The sequence below is a fragment of the Pipistrellus kuhlii genome, unplaced genomic scaffold (assembly GCF_014108245.1).
Source record: "Pipistrellus kuhlii isolate mPipKuh1 unplaced genomic scaffold, mPipKuh1.p scaffold_m20_p_13, whole genome shotgun sequence".
Lineage (NCBI taxonomy): Eukaryota > Metazoa > Chordata > Mammalia > Chiroptera > Vespertilionidae > Pipistrellus > Pipistrellus kuhlii.
In genome coordinates, this window is record NW_023425438.1 from 25,999,662 (window position 1) to 26,016,193 (window position 16,532).

Here is a 16,532-nt window from a genome sequence, read left to right on the forward strand (position 1 = left end):
ATGAAAGAGATGCTAAAACAGGCATAACAAGAGAGGGTTAATGCCTCTATTATTTTTTTTATCTTACCTATTACCCTACTTGTAAGTATTTCTTTATCAGAAGATCCAATCTCTCTTCTAAGATAGTTTGTGGGAATTCTACCTGCTGCAGCAGCCTTCTGTCTATAGTCAACCTGAATAATGAAAAAACCCCCACAAAAAACAAAGTTAATTTGACTGCTTTTTGTAGTAACAAGCTGTTCCCTAAGAACTATTAAGATGATGCTAATTCGCCTGTGGTTGTAAATAACATATTCCAGACAAAGAGTGGAGAATATTTTATTTTTAGAGTTTTGCATCACTTAGGCAAAGGAGAGGTAATACAATAGAAATGTTTCAGCAAATTGATTTTTAAAAGCCTTCCATTACTCTCCACAGTAGCTTATTCTAGTCAAGTCAAACATTTTCTTTTTTGTATCCACTCTGATATAACTGCATCCCCCTTTTCATCATAGAGGGAAACCATAAAATCCTAATGAACTTTTCACTTTTCAGCAAACATATTCTTGCAGACTCATACTGAAGGGAATCCTATAAAAGCAGTGCATTCAGTGGAGTATCAAAGTACTCCACTGTTCCTGTCAATTTTTGAACATGGACATTCTAAAATATGCTAATTACTAATATAAGAATTGGTTATGAAGGCAGTTTAAATTATTTTAATTACTTAGTATCAATTAACTAAGGAAAACCCTTTTTGTCGAAAATTTACATTTTGCACTTACCAGTCACTGAACAAAAATATTACAAATTCTACATTTATTTCATATTATAATTTAGGCAAATCAGCAAATACTTACCACCAAAGGCATGAACTGGGAAGGTGAAGGTTTTGTTTTACTGACTGCTGTGACCATCACCGCCGTGTCACCTGACTTAGTTAAAAATAAACAACACTAGTAAATTCCTTTAAAATCAGATATTAACACATAAGTAGTGACTATGATAAATGAATCCTTACTCCAGTTAAACCCAAGTAAAGAGAACTGTTATCCCTTGACCTAAAGACAATGGAAACAATTATTCACAAGTAGTCCAATCTTGATCCCTTCTGCATGATCATATTCAGTATTAGAACAATCATTGAGCTTTTCAAAAGCAACATAACTAAAAGGAACAAGACTCACTCAATTCTTTTTCTAGTTCTTAAGAGGAAATTTAGGCTATTTATAAAGAATAACATCCCAAGTATTACTAATAAAGAAACAAAAAAAAAATTACTTTATTTACAAAAGCATTATAGAAGTTATATATAGAATAAATAAATAAGTTTAGAAGAGATCTTAAAAGTCATTTAGACTCCCTGGTTGTCTAGAATGGTTCTGACACTAGAAATGGTATGAATAAATTTCCAATGCCACAATTCTAAAATGTTATATGATGTAAAAATATTTAGTACCAGTCTCAATAATAATTTTTAAGATGAAAATGTAGCCCTGGCCAGTATGGCTCAGTTGGTTGGAGCACAGTCCCTTGCATAAAAGAGTCCAGAGTTTTATTCCCAGTCAGGCTACATACCCAGGTTGCAGGTTCAATCCCGGGTTGGGGCATGTATGGGAGGGAAGCGACTCTCTAAGGCAGGTGTTTTTTTCTTTCTCTCCCCCCTCCCTAAAATCAATAAAAAACATATCCTTGGGTGAGGATGAAAATGTAAAATACTGGATTTTTTACCTGTACTACAGCAGAGCCATCTGCAAATCTGGCCAGTTTTCCAGAAGATATTTCCAGTTTTCTGTTTAAAAAATAAAAATTCAATATAAAAGAACTTAAGTCATTAATATAATTCGCAGCTTAGTATAACATAAAGATTCTAATGAGTAAACTGAAGGTTACCAAACCCCACATGACCCCACCCAGCAAACAAAGGGATAGAGTCAATAATCATTATTAAAAGTACAAAGGGGGGAAAAGTACAAAAGGAATTTAAGGGTTGTGTAAGGAAAAATATAGAAATCAAAGCACAGGAGTAATCTGAATGAAAGTATTTTTGGGGGTCTGGAAGCTCACTTCTTAAATGCTAATTCCCATTTACTACCTTAGTTTAGTCTCTTTTCATTCCTTTCAAGTTGACTAAAGCAGGTTGGATCATTTCCCTACTTAAAATCCTTTAAATTTTCCCCATTGCTTTATATTCCAAAAATTGCCTGCAGAGACATTCAAACATAACAGTGGTGCCAAAGATAAGTCAATGGGGGAAAGAATAGTCTTTTCAACCAATGGTACTGGATATCTATATGCAAAAAAGTTAATAAAGTTGGGCCCTTTCCTCATACTATGAATAAAAATTAATTCAAAACCTGAGTATGAAAGCTAAAACTATAAAATTTGTAAGAAAAATAATAGAAGTCTTCTTTTATATGACATCAAAAGCACAAGTGACAAAAGAAAAAACAGATAAACTGAACATCAAAATTAAAAACTTTCATGCTTCATAGGATATCATCAAGAAAGTAAAAGAAAAGTAGGACATGTTGATAATTGGTGAGATTATGCATGTGGAGGGTAGGGCATAAATGGGAAATTCCTTCAATTTTTTTTTAATTCTTTTTTTTAATTCCTTCAATTTTGCTATCAAAGTAATACTGCTCTAAAGAACAAAATCTATTAAAAAAAAACAAACAAAAAAAAACTGAAAAAATCGACCGGGAAAATAGTTGCAAATCACATCTGTGATAAGGGACTTGTATCTAGGATATATAAAGAATTCTCACAACTCAACAATAAAAAGTCAATCCAATTTTAAAAACTGGCATAGGATTTGAATAGGTGTCTCTCCAAAGATTTACAAGTGGCCAATAAGTGCATGACAATATGCTCAAAATCATTAGGCATCAGGGAAATGCAAATCAAAACCACAATGAGATACTACTTCACCACAATGAGATATTACTTCATATCTATTAGGATTATGTGTTGGTGAGGATGTGGAGAAACTGGAATCCTCATATACTGCTGATGAAAATGTACAATGGTGCACTTGCTTTGGGAAAAAAATCTGGCAATTCCTCAAAAAGTTAAACACAGACATAACATATGACTTAGTACTCATAGGTATATACCTAAGAGAAATGAAAACCTATACCTATGCAAACATTTGCATATGAACATTCATAGCAGCATTTACACTTAAAAAAAAAAAAAGGGGAGAAAGATACAAATTGACCAATCCTTCTGGACACCCACCACCCAATCATGAGTATGCAAATTAACCCAACAAAACGGTGGGTTAATTTGCATACATAGGCACAGAGCGAAAATTGAAAATTGAAGGCTCTGCCCTAGTGAAAACTGAAGACTGAAGGCTCTGCTGTGGCCAGAGCCAAGCCTGAAGCCTGAAGGCTGGGCTCTGCTGCAGCCCAGGTCCCGGGAGCCGGAGGAAAACTGATGGCAGCAGCCAGGGGAAGGAAGGCCTATTGAACGGATCTTCGTGCAACAGGCCTCTAGTTATTCATAACAGCCTCAAAATGGAAACAGCTGAATTGTCTATCAACTAATGAATTAATAAAATGTGGTATACTAATCTATACAATGGAATATTATTCAGCCATTAAAAATGAAGTACTAATACACGTTACAATATGGATAAGCCTTGGAAACAATATGCTAAAGTGAAAGAAGGTAGTCACATATGATCATACATCACTTGATCATTTATAGGAAATGCCCAGAATAGGCAAATCCATAGAGACAGAAAGCAGATTATTAATTGCTGAGGGCTTGTAGGGTCTGGAACAAATGGGAAATTACTGCTAATGGATAAGAGATTTCTTTTTTTAGTTGGTGAAAGTGTTCTAAAATTGAGTATGGTGATGGCCACAAATTTCTATTAATACACTAAAAACCACTGAATTGTACATTATAAATGGGTAAATTGTATGGTATGTAAACTATTGTATATCTTGATAAAGCTATCTTATATACTGGGGTGGGTAAAAGTAGGTTTATAGTTGTAATACAAATAAATAATACAATAATTAATAATAATATAAGAATAAACTGTTTCATGTACTCAAAACTGTAAACCTATTTTGCCCATCTCTGTATATGAAATAGGCAGCATTGTCAGCTTTATTTCCCAGATTCTGCAGAAAGTACAAAAAGAGGTCACTGAGGGCTTGAAAGAGACCAGCAAAACTTGCCAGAGCCCATAATTCATAAAAATATTGTGAAGGCAACCAACTCAGTGATTCCTGAAGATACTTAGGAAAATGTTCAGACCCATGAGCTCAGCTTCAGAAACATTCTATCATCGTCCAGTGTTGAAAATACACACACACACACACACACCAGTGGCTTCTGTGAATTGGACCTGGCTGGGAACTACATGGGAAGGAGATTTTTGAGCTTTTTAAATGTTGAACCACGTGAGTGAATACCTAAAAAAAAAAATACTTTTGAAGAAATAAATAATAAAAAGAGTAAAGTGAGCAAGGAGACCCTATTGGTGGAGTGGAGAGGGAATACGTAGCAATGTAGCTCAGGAAGTGAGGAGAAGAGAGGAGCCATCTGCCACAGAAAGTAGAAATACAGGGAGAGAGGTTTGAAGTACATTTTTAGAAACATTTTCCTCAAAAATCTACCAGAAAAAAATCAAATAAAAAAAACGAAACAAACAAACTACCTTTATGGTTTGGCCTCTGCCTATGTGATTTGCTAAACTCACAGTTTGTTGTTTTTGCTCCATCCACAGTCAGTTATTTGTAGCTACTCAAATGCACTTTCTCACCTCTGCAAATGCACTTGCCCCTCTCTTTGCTCCTTTCTCCTTGCCATTCAAGATTCACCCTCGATGGCAAGTTTTAGCATGTGATAAATATGCCTGTGCTCCCTTAGCACCTGATCATACTTCCCTACAGTGATTTTCCCAGGACTCAACCTGTGTTTATCTTAGTTCCTCATACAAGAGCCCTGTATATAGTTGATGTTCAATTGAAGCTTATTGAAATGAAAAACAGTTGCCTCAAAGGTTACTGTGAATATTATAATAAATACATGTGAAAAATACAATAATATAAAACCTCCTCAGATATTGTAAATTCATATAACAAATATACAGTTCATGGCCTGAGTCCGGTGGCTCAATTGGTTGGGACGTTGTCCCGTACACTCTCAGGTGCAATCCTTGGATAGGGAGTATACTAGAGGCAACTGAAACAATGTTTCTCTCACATCAGCGTTTCTCTCTTCCCTTTTCTCTCTCTCTCAAACCAATAAACATAACCTGGGGTGAGGATATTAAAAAATTAGACACAAACACACATATTTTAAACCTGTATCATGTGTTGTAACAACTAGATTCATAATTATCATTATAAATATGTACCATGCACTATAATATATAAAGTGCATGGTATATAGCAGTCACATACTATATGCTGTAAACAACAAGCTTATAACAAAGATAAAATATGTACTTACCCAGCAGTAATGATAATTATGAATCTAGTTGTTACAACACATGATACAGGTTTAAAAAGAACTAGCTACAAAAGAGTTCTGGGTTGACAAATGATCATTTATGGAAAATTTGGAGGGCAGGGGCTGATTTTGTTGCTTTAAGTCTGAGTGCTTAGCCCATAATAGGTATCTGTTGAATCTACTGTTCAAGGTCATTTCTTCACAGGAGAATGTCGAGTCCTTGAAGAATGGAAAAGATAATCTCTCCCTCAAAAAATCAGGATCAAAGAATGCCAGAGGTAGAAGAGCCTTATAGATCCATCTAGTGTAGAGGTCAACAAACTATAGCCTGTTTCTGTAGTCTTTCAGCTAAGAATGTGCTTTTACATTTTTGAAGGGTTTGTAAACATACCCTTTCTCTCTCTCACGAATATGTGACATACAGTATGCAGCCCACGAAGTCTAAAATAATTACTATCTGGTTCCTTACAGAAAGTTTACAGATTCCTGATCTAGCACAGTCTCCTCGTTTTGTGAAATAAAAAAGTGGTGAATTAATTTGTTTAGGATCAGTCATTCAATAAGTTAAGGAGGAAGGTGTGGATTCAAAGCCAGATGTTCTGGCTTTTTATATTGAGTAAGGCAAAAAAAATTTTTAAGTACATGTAAAAAATGTGTGTATATATATGTGTGTGTTTGTGCATATATATATACATACATATATACATATATATATATACATATATATATATATAGTAAATAGACAGCAGTTTCATTTATTTCAAAAATTATTCAAACACAGTTTTAAAAAGCGATTTTAGATCTCAATTCTGGCAAACGGATCCCTGGGAAAAGTAGGGGGTTTGTAACAGAAATACAAGTTCAAAATCCACTTAGTCTCATAGTACTACCTTTGTTGAGCATTTCTGAATCTGTTTTCTTAACTATAAAAATGGGTGTAATGGCACCTGTACTACAGGTTTAAAAAGAGTGTAGCATATAGCTGGTGTTCAACAAACTTACGTTTCCTTTCCCTTCATAACTAGGGTCATCCTGGCCACGTTTTTAGGATTGGACGATGTGAGCTCATTATCCTGAGGTGGACTGTTTTATATTTCAGAGTCCAGGAGTCCCCGAAATTAAAGAGAATGGAGTCAGGTGGTCAGACACAGCTGAAGGAAGGAAGGAAGCCCGGAACAGGGTAAGAGGGAGGACCAAGAAGCAAAGGACATGAGGCTGAGACAGGGAGGGAAGAGTGAGGGTTTGGATCTGTCGGGAGGCAGATCCAAACCCCGAAAGGGAGACTTGGCATTTAGGTTTGGGGTGAACGGAGGGAAAAGAGGCCAGGGTTGCCAGATTCCTATCCAGGGTGGTGAATGTACTAGTTGCTGACCCGACAGAATGCCTGTGAAAGAGCAGAAAACGCACGTCGTCCCTTACCTGTTGCCTAAGTCCACGGCCACGGTACGGGACCCGGCGCCATTCCATAGTGCTCGCACTTGCAACTGGGTGAGCGCCCGATCCCGCCCGGGCAGACGGAGGGGACTCTCGCCCAGCGGCCGGAGCCGGAGGCACGAGCAGCAGTGCCTGCAGGCCGCCATGACACCCAGCACGCGACCAGCCCGGGCTGCGTTCTGATTGGCTCACTTTCAGAAAGCGGGCGGAGCCTGTTTCTGTATCGTTTCCCTAGTGCTGGGGGAACACAGAGGACTGGAATAATTGGGCTACTTTCTACGAATACCAGGGAGGGTCAAACCTCTGAGAAACGCGATCCTGCCGGCCTCTCCATATCTGCCAATGAAAGGCAATCAGAAAAATAATGCTTGGTGTTTTCTTTTACTATCATAGTTTAAAAGAAAGTTCTAGAATAATGTATTTAGTAAATAGAGTAAATATAGAATAATAATAGAAGTCATCAGAAAATATATTATTGTTATTTGGCTTCTTTGAGCTGAGAATTAGGGGAACTTGTGTGGTGCAAGGGATATCTCCCCACTGTGCCCTGGTTTTCATTTTATAAGTTTCACAGAACAAATATATTGCTGCAAAGCTTTGGGTTCATTTATTTCTAGTAAATTAATTTCTCATGGACCTATATCATTTTAGATACCTTTATATCCTAATTTCTGATTCATATTTACTTTCATTGTTATTATTTCTCTGCCTCTCTTTGTCAAATGTTAATATTTGCTAAGCCAACTCAGTTTTGGAAAATGAAAATAATATTTTTGAAAGTTGAATTTGATAAATATTTAGCGAGTGGATAAATTTCTTCCACCCCCCCACCCCCCCAATCTAGTCTATAGGAAAATCTTTATGTGGTTCATTAAATGAACCAATGATTGTTTTTCTATTATGAGGGTCATATTTTTCTTTTGAGGTTATAACACTCTTTCCCAAAACAAATTGGAACAACAAAACCCAACACACACTCAAATATGACTTTAAGAACTAAAAATGTTGAACTCCAAACAGACAAATGATTTGGTGATAAAGCAGCTCCTTGACACTTTGCTTTCGTGATATATTATTACTGATTCGGAATTTCCACACTAGAAGGGATCACTACAAACTCTATTTATGGGTATTTAGTGTTAAAGTAGTTTTTGCCTCTTTCTCTACTTTTGATTTTACTTTATGTTGTAACAGTGTTTTTAAGACCAAACCATTGAAACCTGTGGTAACAACAAATGAGAATCTACTTGCCATAATTCAACATGTCTTTGGATTTATAAACTAAGAATGCAATATATTCTTTTGGTAATATACTTAATACTATATAATCATTTTCATTTAGGCAGTATTGCCTAATCATTTAGAGTAGGGGTGTCGAACTCAATCAGAAAAGGGGCCAAAATCTAAAATCCAGCCTAAATCGCGGGCCGAATGGTTTACTGAACAATCATAAACTGTCATTGTGATGGAAACACAGCGGAGTGCAGTGATGACAGCTCAGTGCGGGCCACATTGCAAGGCCTGGCGGGACGGATTTGGCCCGTGGGCCTTGTGTTTGACACATGTGATTTAGAGCATAGACCTGAGGTTAGTGCTGAGTAGTCCCAGTCTTGGCTGTCATTTACTGGTTGTCATCCTTATCTCTCTAAGCCTCAGTTTTCTCATCTATAGAATTGGGTATTAATATGAACCTCATAGGGTTTTTGTAAAGATTAAACATGACAGAGGATGTAAGATGTTTACCACAGTACTTGGCACATTGTCAGCACTTAATAAATGGTAGATTCAGCTTTGATCCAGCCTTTTCTTAATTTTCCCTCTGGTTCCCTCTGTTTGAAATACTGAACAATCTTCTTTCCATTAGATCCCTGTGGAATTTTCCAGATTCCAGCTGAAAATGTTGGAAAACAGCATTTATACATTAAGCCTACAAATCCAAAATAATTGGTGTTAATAATTGGATCATAAACTCAAAGGCAAATGTGTGTACTGAAATTTTATGGTAGACTTTTATGAAGTAGTCATACAGATGATTCAAGCTACCTTTATATTAAACATTTTAAGATTAATAGAGAAACAGAAATATTATAAGTTTAAATTCTTGTGATTGTAACTACTGCAGCATGATTTCCAAAGTCTGATCTGGGATGTCACATTCTAGAAGTAGAGTTATTCCAAAGTCTGATCTGGGATGTCACATTCTAGAAGTAGAGTTATTCCAAGTATAGGTTAACAGACAAAATATAATTTAAAAGAAATTTCTTTACCTATAACTCTAGAAGGACATTAAAGGTGATATAATTTAAATCCACAGACAATGTTTCTTAGCTCTTCTTTTCTCTTTATTTTAATCCAATGAACTTGCATCAAAATAGTTACTCTCTGAATAGCAACTTTAAATAAAACATTGTTACATTAAATTATTGTTAATTAAAATTTAATTTGGCTTGTAGTTTGGTTTAGATAATATCTATTTTATGTCTTGTAATATATGTACACATTTAAATAACATAATGAAAAATATCAGTGAACACAGAGGGTCCATGAAAATTTTTTCTCTTGAAAGAATGTAGCATACTCAACTTTAAGAAAGATAGCTCTTCATCATTGCCAGAGGGATCTTTCTAACTCACAAACCCAATTGTGTCTCCATCCTGATTACATTTCTTCAGTGGCTTCCTAAATCTACATGCTACAGGATAAAATTGAAACTGCCTTGTGTGGACTATAAGCCTTTCCTATTTTGCCTCATCAATTTTGACTTAGTATCTTATTTCCTTTCTTCCCTCTCCTCATTTTATATTCCGAGCAAACTGAACTACCTGTTTTCCTCTAACATACCACCTTGTCTCCTGACTGTGTCTTTGCATATGTGATTCTCTGTGCTTGGCCCACATTCCCTCCCATATGTCAATCAGGTCTCAGATTCAATACTATCCCTTCTTAATTCTCCAGGCTGACTAATGGTACAATCTATGTCTATCCTTCCACTTTGTTGATTAATTCATATAGCCATTATTTCACCTTTGGAGATGAATGTGGCAGTGGGTATTTCATAGTGGTTAAAAATGTTGCCTCTGGAATGAGATTCTTTAGGTTTGAAACGCACCTTTGCCATCTTTTAAACATGATACTCTTGGTGAATTGCTTACCCTTTCTATGCCTCAGATTTCTCATTTGTAAAATAATAATAATAATAATAATAATAATAATAGTTACCTCTTAGGGTTGTTATGCAGATTTAAATGCAATCTTATTTTTATGAAGCTAAGCATAGTCCCTAGTACATACAAATATGGTGTTAAAATACAGGGTGGGACAAAAGTAGGTTTACAGTTGTTCATGTGGACAATAATACAATAATTGGTAAATAATAATACAAGAATAAATTCTGTGTTTCACATACTCACAACTGTAAATCTATTTTTTATTTATTAATAAATGTCAGCACAGTCATATTTCCAATCGCCATTATGGGCATTTGTTACTTCTACCACCTCTAGTCATTGTCATTTTTTCTAGTGGAAGAATATTTTCTGTACTGACCACAGTCCTGATACCTTCATTCATTGTCACAAACTGTTTCAGAATTGTGATGAATAGAACCGATTTACACAGAGACTTTTATGTACTATGTATTTGTGTATCTTTAGGGTTCTGACTGAATGCAGCTCCCACTGGATTGTTATTTAAATATTCATGTTGGGATAGTGGGATTATTCTTCTTCTCTCAAAACAGTTTCTTTAAAGTCATCATGAAGGAACAGTAATTGAGCACAAAAACCTGATCTTGCCAACACTGCATTGTATGCTCTGTCAAATTAGCTCAGACCATGACGGTTTATATTAACTGTGTTTGTAATGAATGTGGATTAAAATTTGGAGGATATTTTTAGAGTTTTTTTTGATTGATGATACAAGTAGGAATTTCAGACCATATTAACATTTTCTCTTGCTTCTCGAATTTGTTCTGTGTTTTCTTAACAGAATAATTACGTCTTTGGTCTGATTTTGGGGTAGGCTGACTGTAATGTTTGCTCAGGGACAATGCCAAGCCATCTCTCACCCAATTTTCTCCTCCTCCCTTTGACAATTCATACAAAAGACTGATCGGGAGAGAAGTAATCCATACATTTGAGGTTTTTGCTCACTGTATAAGATGATAATGTTGATCCAAATTTAGAATGTCTTGAAGTGACTTATAGTCTTGTATTAAAACACATTTACTGTGTTTTAGATATGAAACAAGTGGCTTTGCAGACAGGCATAAGCTGTTGCTAATAAATGAACTATTGTGTGCAAAGTAGCTTTACATGATTATTGTTAACCTTCATTAAAATCACAAGCCTCTGTCCCCTCAGCTTGATCTTTTTTTAAAGAGATGAAGTTCAAGGTCATGTGTTATTCCTTGAAATGTTTACACATAAAAGAAAACTTACCTCTTTGTAGTTATCCACATGCAATAATCTATTGAAGAGAGGGGCTTTGAAGTTGTGCAGTAATATTAATTTTAATATTTTATTGTCTTTTTCAGCCTTTCATAGTATTAGGGTTAAGTTTCAAAATTAATAAGTTCACAAAATTTCTGTTTGGACATTCACAGTCACATTTACATTTTCTCTTCCTTTAAAAATTTTTTTATGGTTTTAGTTCCTGCTTCCAATATGCATCATTCTCATTACCAAAAAACATAGGTGTATAGAGTCTATACCATTATGTGAGATAACCCAGCAATTTCTATAACAAATAACTACACAATTTTTTGCCCTTTAAATACATGGACTCCCAGCAAAGCAATACAAAGGTGAAGAGGAAATATGTGCTCTTTTAGGCCTCTGCCTACTTCTCATTAGGCCTCCTTTAACTTGGTTTTGACCTTAGATACTTAGTTTACTTTAATTTTTCATAGTTGGTTTGCTCTACTCTCCACATATAAGTTTTACTCTTCCTATTCCCCCAATATTTTCAAAAGTGAAAATTTTAGTTTTTCACTTTTGTAAAGTTTGGTTGCATTAATTATTAAGAAGGTCATACTTCAATCCTTAAATTCTGTACACATTCAGATTGTTAGCCCCTTTGATGAAGAGGGGGATTTCAAATTTGTACTCAAAGTGTTTGGGTTCAGTTCCAACAATAATTTATTATAGAGTTTGTTGGGTATAGGGACTATACTGTTTTCACATTTATTATTTTATTTAATAGGAGAACATGGCCAAGCAGATTTGGCCTAATAGAAATTCTTGAGCTATGTGCTATGGGGAGTTCAAATGATATAGTAGACTCTGTTCTCTCTTGAGAAATTTTCAAAGAAACATACAAATATAGTGAGATTATATTTTGAGATACTAACTTATTCCTCTTCCATTTTCTGCAATCTTATCATTCTCCTCTACTCAGGAAGTAACTAGGGTATTGCATTCTCACTGCCCCAAGGAAATGTTACAAGAAGGAAAGAAAATAATAAATAATTAGTTTTGAGTTGCAATATAGATACAGACAATACTTTGCAAGAAGTTATTTTTGAGACTAAGAGCAAAAAAATTTTGCATAGAATAAAAATAGAAATGGGAAGAATATAGGATGATGTAAGATTCATTTCCCCAGTTTTTGAAAAGATAGTCTAGAATCTAAAAAACCCCCACACCAAACAAGTGGGAAAAGGGTGGCAACAGGAACTTCATGGAAGCTTGAACTTCATGAGGGCTTCCAGCCATATTAGCTGCTTTAAGTTTTCTAAAGAGCCATGCTCACTTATGTTTTAGGAGGGTATTGGAGAAATCCAGATATGAAATGATGGAGGTCTAAATTGGTTTGGTCATATTGATATTGTTCAATAATTTTCTTCCCCTGTAGTCTGTAAGCTGCATTTGGTCAACCAGACCAAATATTCTGCTGGAACTAAATAGTATCATTCCTAAGATGCCTTTCACTACTTAAAGTATATTATTAAAACAACTGTTTTAATAAAAAAGGAAATGAAGGGTTAGAGAGTTTTATATTGGCAATAACCAAGTTATTTTTGCTGCAGGGATGTCATAAATACAGGAATTTTGAATACAAGTACATTTAGTTATTAAATGCTAAAATAATAAATGATAATAAAGCCAAAAAAGCAAAATTCTTCATTTTCTTTACATTCCACTTATAAGGCTCATTTTCCTCTTTAATCTTTGGCTTTGACCTGGCAATTTTGCTTGAGCACACCTTGCAAATACCAAACATAAATGTAAGAGCAAACAAATATGCCCTAACCGGTTTGGCTCAGTGAATAGAGCATCGGCCTGCGGACTGAAGGGTCCTGGGTTCACTTCCAATCAAGGGTATGTACCCTGGTTGGGGCACATCTCCAGTAGGGGGTGTGCAGGAGGCAGCTGCTCGATGTTTCTCTCTCATTGATGTTTCTAACTCTCTATTCCTCTCCCTTCCTCTCTGTTAAAAAAAAAAAAAAATCAATAAAATACATTAAAAAAATGGATCAACCACCTTCTTCTTCTAAAAAAAAAAAAGCAAATGAATAACCAGTTAAATAAATATTGGACATGCCAACAGAGTAGTCACCCATTCCATCAAAGTGCCTAAGTGCTATGCTTTGTATACATTTTCTCTATTCACTCAGCATAGCTCCCTATTACAATTAAATTATTAAACTATTGATCACATTATATCCTATGTGTGTTGTGAGAATGAGCACTAGTGGTTACTAGCAACCATGCCAGGGCTAGAGATTACCTGTTGGACTTAACATTTTAGAGATGTTCTGAGCTGAATCCTTTAGGCCTGGCTCTGAACTTATAGGTATGTGCCATGAATCCGGAGAGATCTATGCTATAATTGAGGACACTTTACAACATATATAGCTTTATAAAATATCAAGTAAATGGAAAGAAGGCTGGTGACTTCTACAAAAGTCATTGGCATTTTCAAGTGAGACCAGCAGAATATTCAAGAGTTTACCAGAATCATAGTTTTGTGTATTAACATGTTGTTCTGGTGCTTTGGAATATATAATGTATATAAACATGTTTTGTGTCATCATCATAATAATTAATTGATTTAGGCAATAAACATCAATGGAGCCAAAGCTAGTGGATAAAAATGTGAGGAGTAACAGATTTGATTTAGATTAATATCTGATCTAAAATTTATCTTCCTTTTATTTTAATAACAGTGATTTCTAAAATATCTTTCCTATAGTCAATATATTTTTAATATTTTTTCTCAACCCATAAAACATTGATCAAATTCAAAGGGTTCAGAAAATAATGCTAATTTCATTTATTGTTGAGCATGTAAAACACTCCTGCTTGGATAATGGAGAAGTCAGTTCCCACCAGAGGGCGCTCGGGTGTTACTTAAATCATGTCCTTAGCTTTGGGGATCTCCTTTAGAATTGAAGGTCAGATAAAAAGCTTCACAGACAAGGAAAAGCTAAAGGAGTTCATCACCACCAAACCAGTATTATATGAAATGCTGACGGGTGTTCTTTAAAAGAGGAAGAAGAGGGAAAAGGTAAAGATAAAAAATATGAACAACAAAGTGGCAACAAATACACACACACACACACACACACACACATATATACATATATAGTATAAACAATTGAATCTAAAAATCAAATGAATAAAAAAATCTGATGAACAGAGCAAACTGGTGAATGGAATAGAATCAGAGACATGGGAAGGGAACAGACTGATGATTCTCAGAGGAAAGGGAGTATGTGCGTGTGTGTGTGTGTGTGTGTGTGTGTGTGTGTGTGTGTGCATGCGGGAAGAGATTAGGCAAAGATCTTACATGCATGTATACATTACCTATGGACACAGACAATAGGGTGGCGAGGGCCTAGGGCAGAGTGGGAACTGGGTGGAGAGGAGATATGAGGGGGGAAGAGGGATATCTGTAATAATCTCAACAATAAAGATTAATTTTAAAAATTACAATAAAATATAGTGGAAAGAAAAAAATGTTAAATGAAATCTTTGTATTTGTAGCTGAACTTTGTTAGAGATTTTGAGGTTAATATTACTCCATGTTTTAAAGCTTGAATATATCTTGTTTTTCCTTTCAGATTACAAACAGCTACCCAAGTTACATCAGTACTCCTAAACAAACAAATAACAACAAAAAACCGCCCAAAGTTCCACACCCAAAAATTGGTTTTGTTTTTCAGCAAACACTTCCAGTTCTGGTTTATTGGAGGTTGGAGAGTCACGGTTACTTCTCTATCTCATGCACCTTCTCTGAAACCAGGTCATTGCGGGTGGGCTGGAGCCAGGTGATAGGAACACTCAGTTTCAGGGTTTGGGTGCAAAGTGCTGACACTTATCTAAGTCCTGGTTTCCAGGACAGTCCTGCCTCCTATTCAGCTGTGCCAGTGGTTCTCAATCTTCCCACCAACAACATCAGCATCATCTGGAAACTTGTTAGAATGCCAATTCTTGAGCCCCACCCCAAACCTACTGAAGCAGAATTTCTGGCTGTGGAGCCCAGCAATGTGTATTTTAACAAGAATCAGTAGTTTATACACTTTGGTTTTACAAGACAAGCTGCTTTGGGCAAGCAGAGCCTCAGAGTTGTGGTCTAGTCCCCGCTCTGAGAATCAGCAGCAGATTTCTTTGCAGGTAGGTCTCAGATCCTTAGGCAAATGGTAGTCAATGTCAGAACAGTTTTCTACCTGCTTCAAGCTTCTGAAGGAATTTGTCTTTCACTGATCTAAGTAGGATCCACCAGCCCATGGAAAGAAATTTTAGAAATAGATTATACACTTTGGATGAGATCAAAGGAGTCAGTTAAGAGTTTAGGAATGAAGTATGGCTTGGGAGTTAGGCTTACAGATTCTGGGTCCACCTTGCCTGCTTCAAATAACAGTTCTCTGTAACTCAGTTTCCTTATCTGCAAACTGTGGATAATAATAATACTATCTTATAGTGTTGTTATGAGGGTTAAATTAGACAAGATTTCTAATTCATTTAGAACTGTCCCTGGCACTATATAAGTGTTTAAAAATACTATGCTTTGCACAGGTCTTCTTCCATCCTGTCAGCACAATCCTATCTTCTTTGGACAGCAACTTAATCATATCTTTTCACGATTCTTATGGAAAATTATTAATATAAACTATCCCTATCACATTTACACAGGAGCCCTAGGAGCTTCTTTTGAGTTATATAAACCTTTTCTTTCTTAAAAAATACTTTTACAGATTTCAGAGAGCAAGGGAAGGGAAGAGAGAGATAGAAACATCAATGATGAGAGGGAATCATTGATTGGCTGCCTCCTGCACGTTGGACTGAGCCAGCAAACCAGGCATGTACCCTCGAATGGAATCTAGCCTCAGACCCTTTAATCCACAGGCTGACGCTCTATCCACTGAGCCAAACCAGCCAGGGCTACATACCTTTTCTTTTAATCTTAATTCTCCCCTAAGAGATGTCTGACTTTAAACAAATTACTTTACCTCTCTTTAAATTTCACTTTCCTCCCCCTCATTTGTAAAATGGGAATTACCATCTAATAAGGTCAGTGTGAAAGAAAGGAATACAATTAGAGGGCAAATTGTGGAAATAAAGCACCATTGTCTTATTTTACTGTTCTAAGAAATGCAATAAACAGTACAGGACAGTGCTTGGCACATAAGAGGGCTC

General features: G+C 35.7%; 1 protein-coding gene across 2 annotated transcripts in view; it reads right to left on the minus strand.

The window, feature by feature from the left end:
• Nucleotides 1-7,037, minus strand: part of PNPT1 (polyribonucleotide nucleotidyltransferase 1) — a 35,928-nt gene extending 28,891 nt beyond the window's left edge. The window contains exons 1-4 of one of the 2 annotated variants that reach the window (XM_036435366.2): nucleotides 6,877-7,037; nucleotides 1,711-1,771; nucleotides 840-914; nucleotides 68-173 (exon numbers count right to left, since the gene is read on the minus strand). In XM_036435366.2, the coding sequence (XP_036291259.1) occupies nucleotides 68-173; nucleotides 840-914; nucleotides 1,711-1,771; nucleotides 6,877-7,037 (403 nt within the window). The remainder of the gene's footprint in view (nucleotides 1-67; nucleotides 174-839; nucleotides 915-1,710; nucleotides 1,772-6,876) is intronic. The other variant, XM_045580756.1, reaches the window with a different exon arrangement.
• Between the last annotated feature and the right edge of the window lie 9,495 nt (nucleotides 7,038-16,532).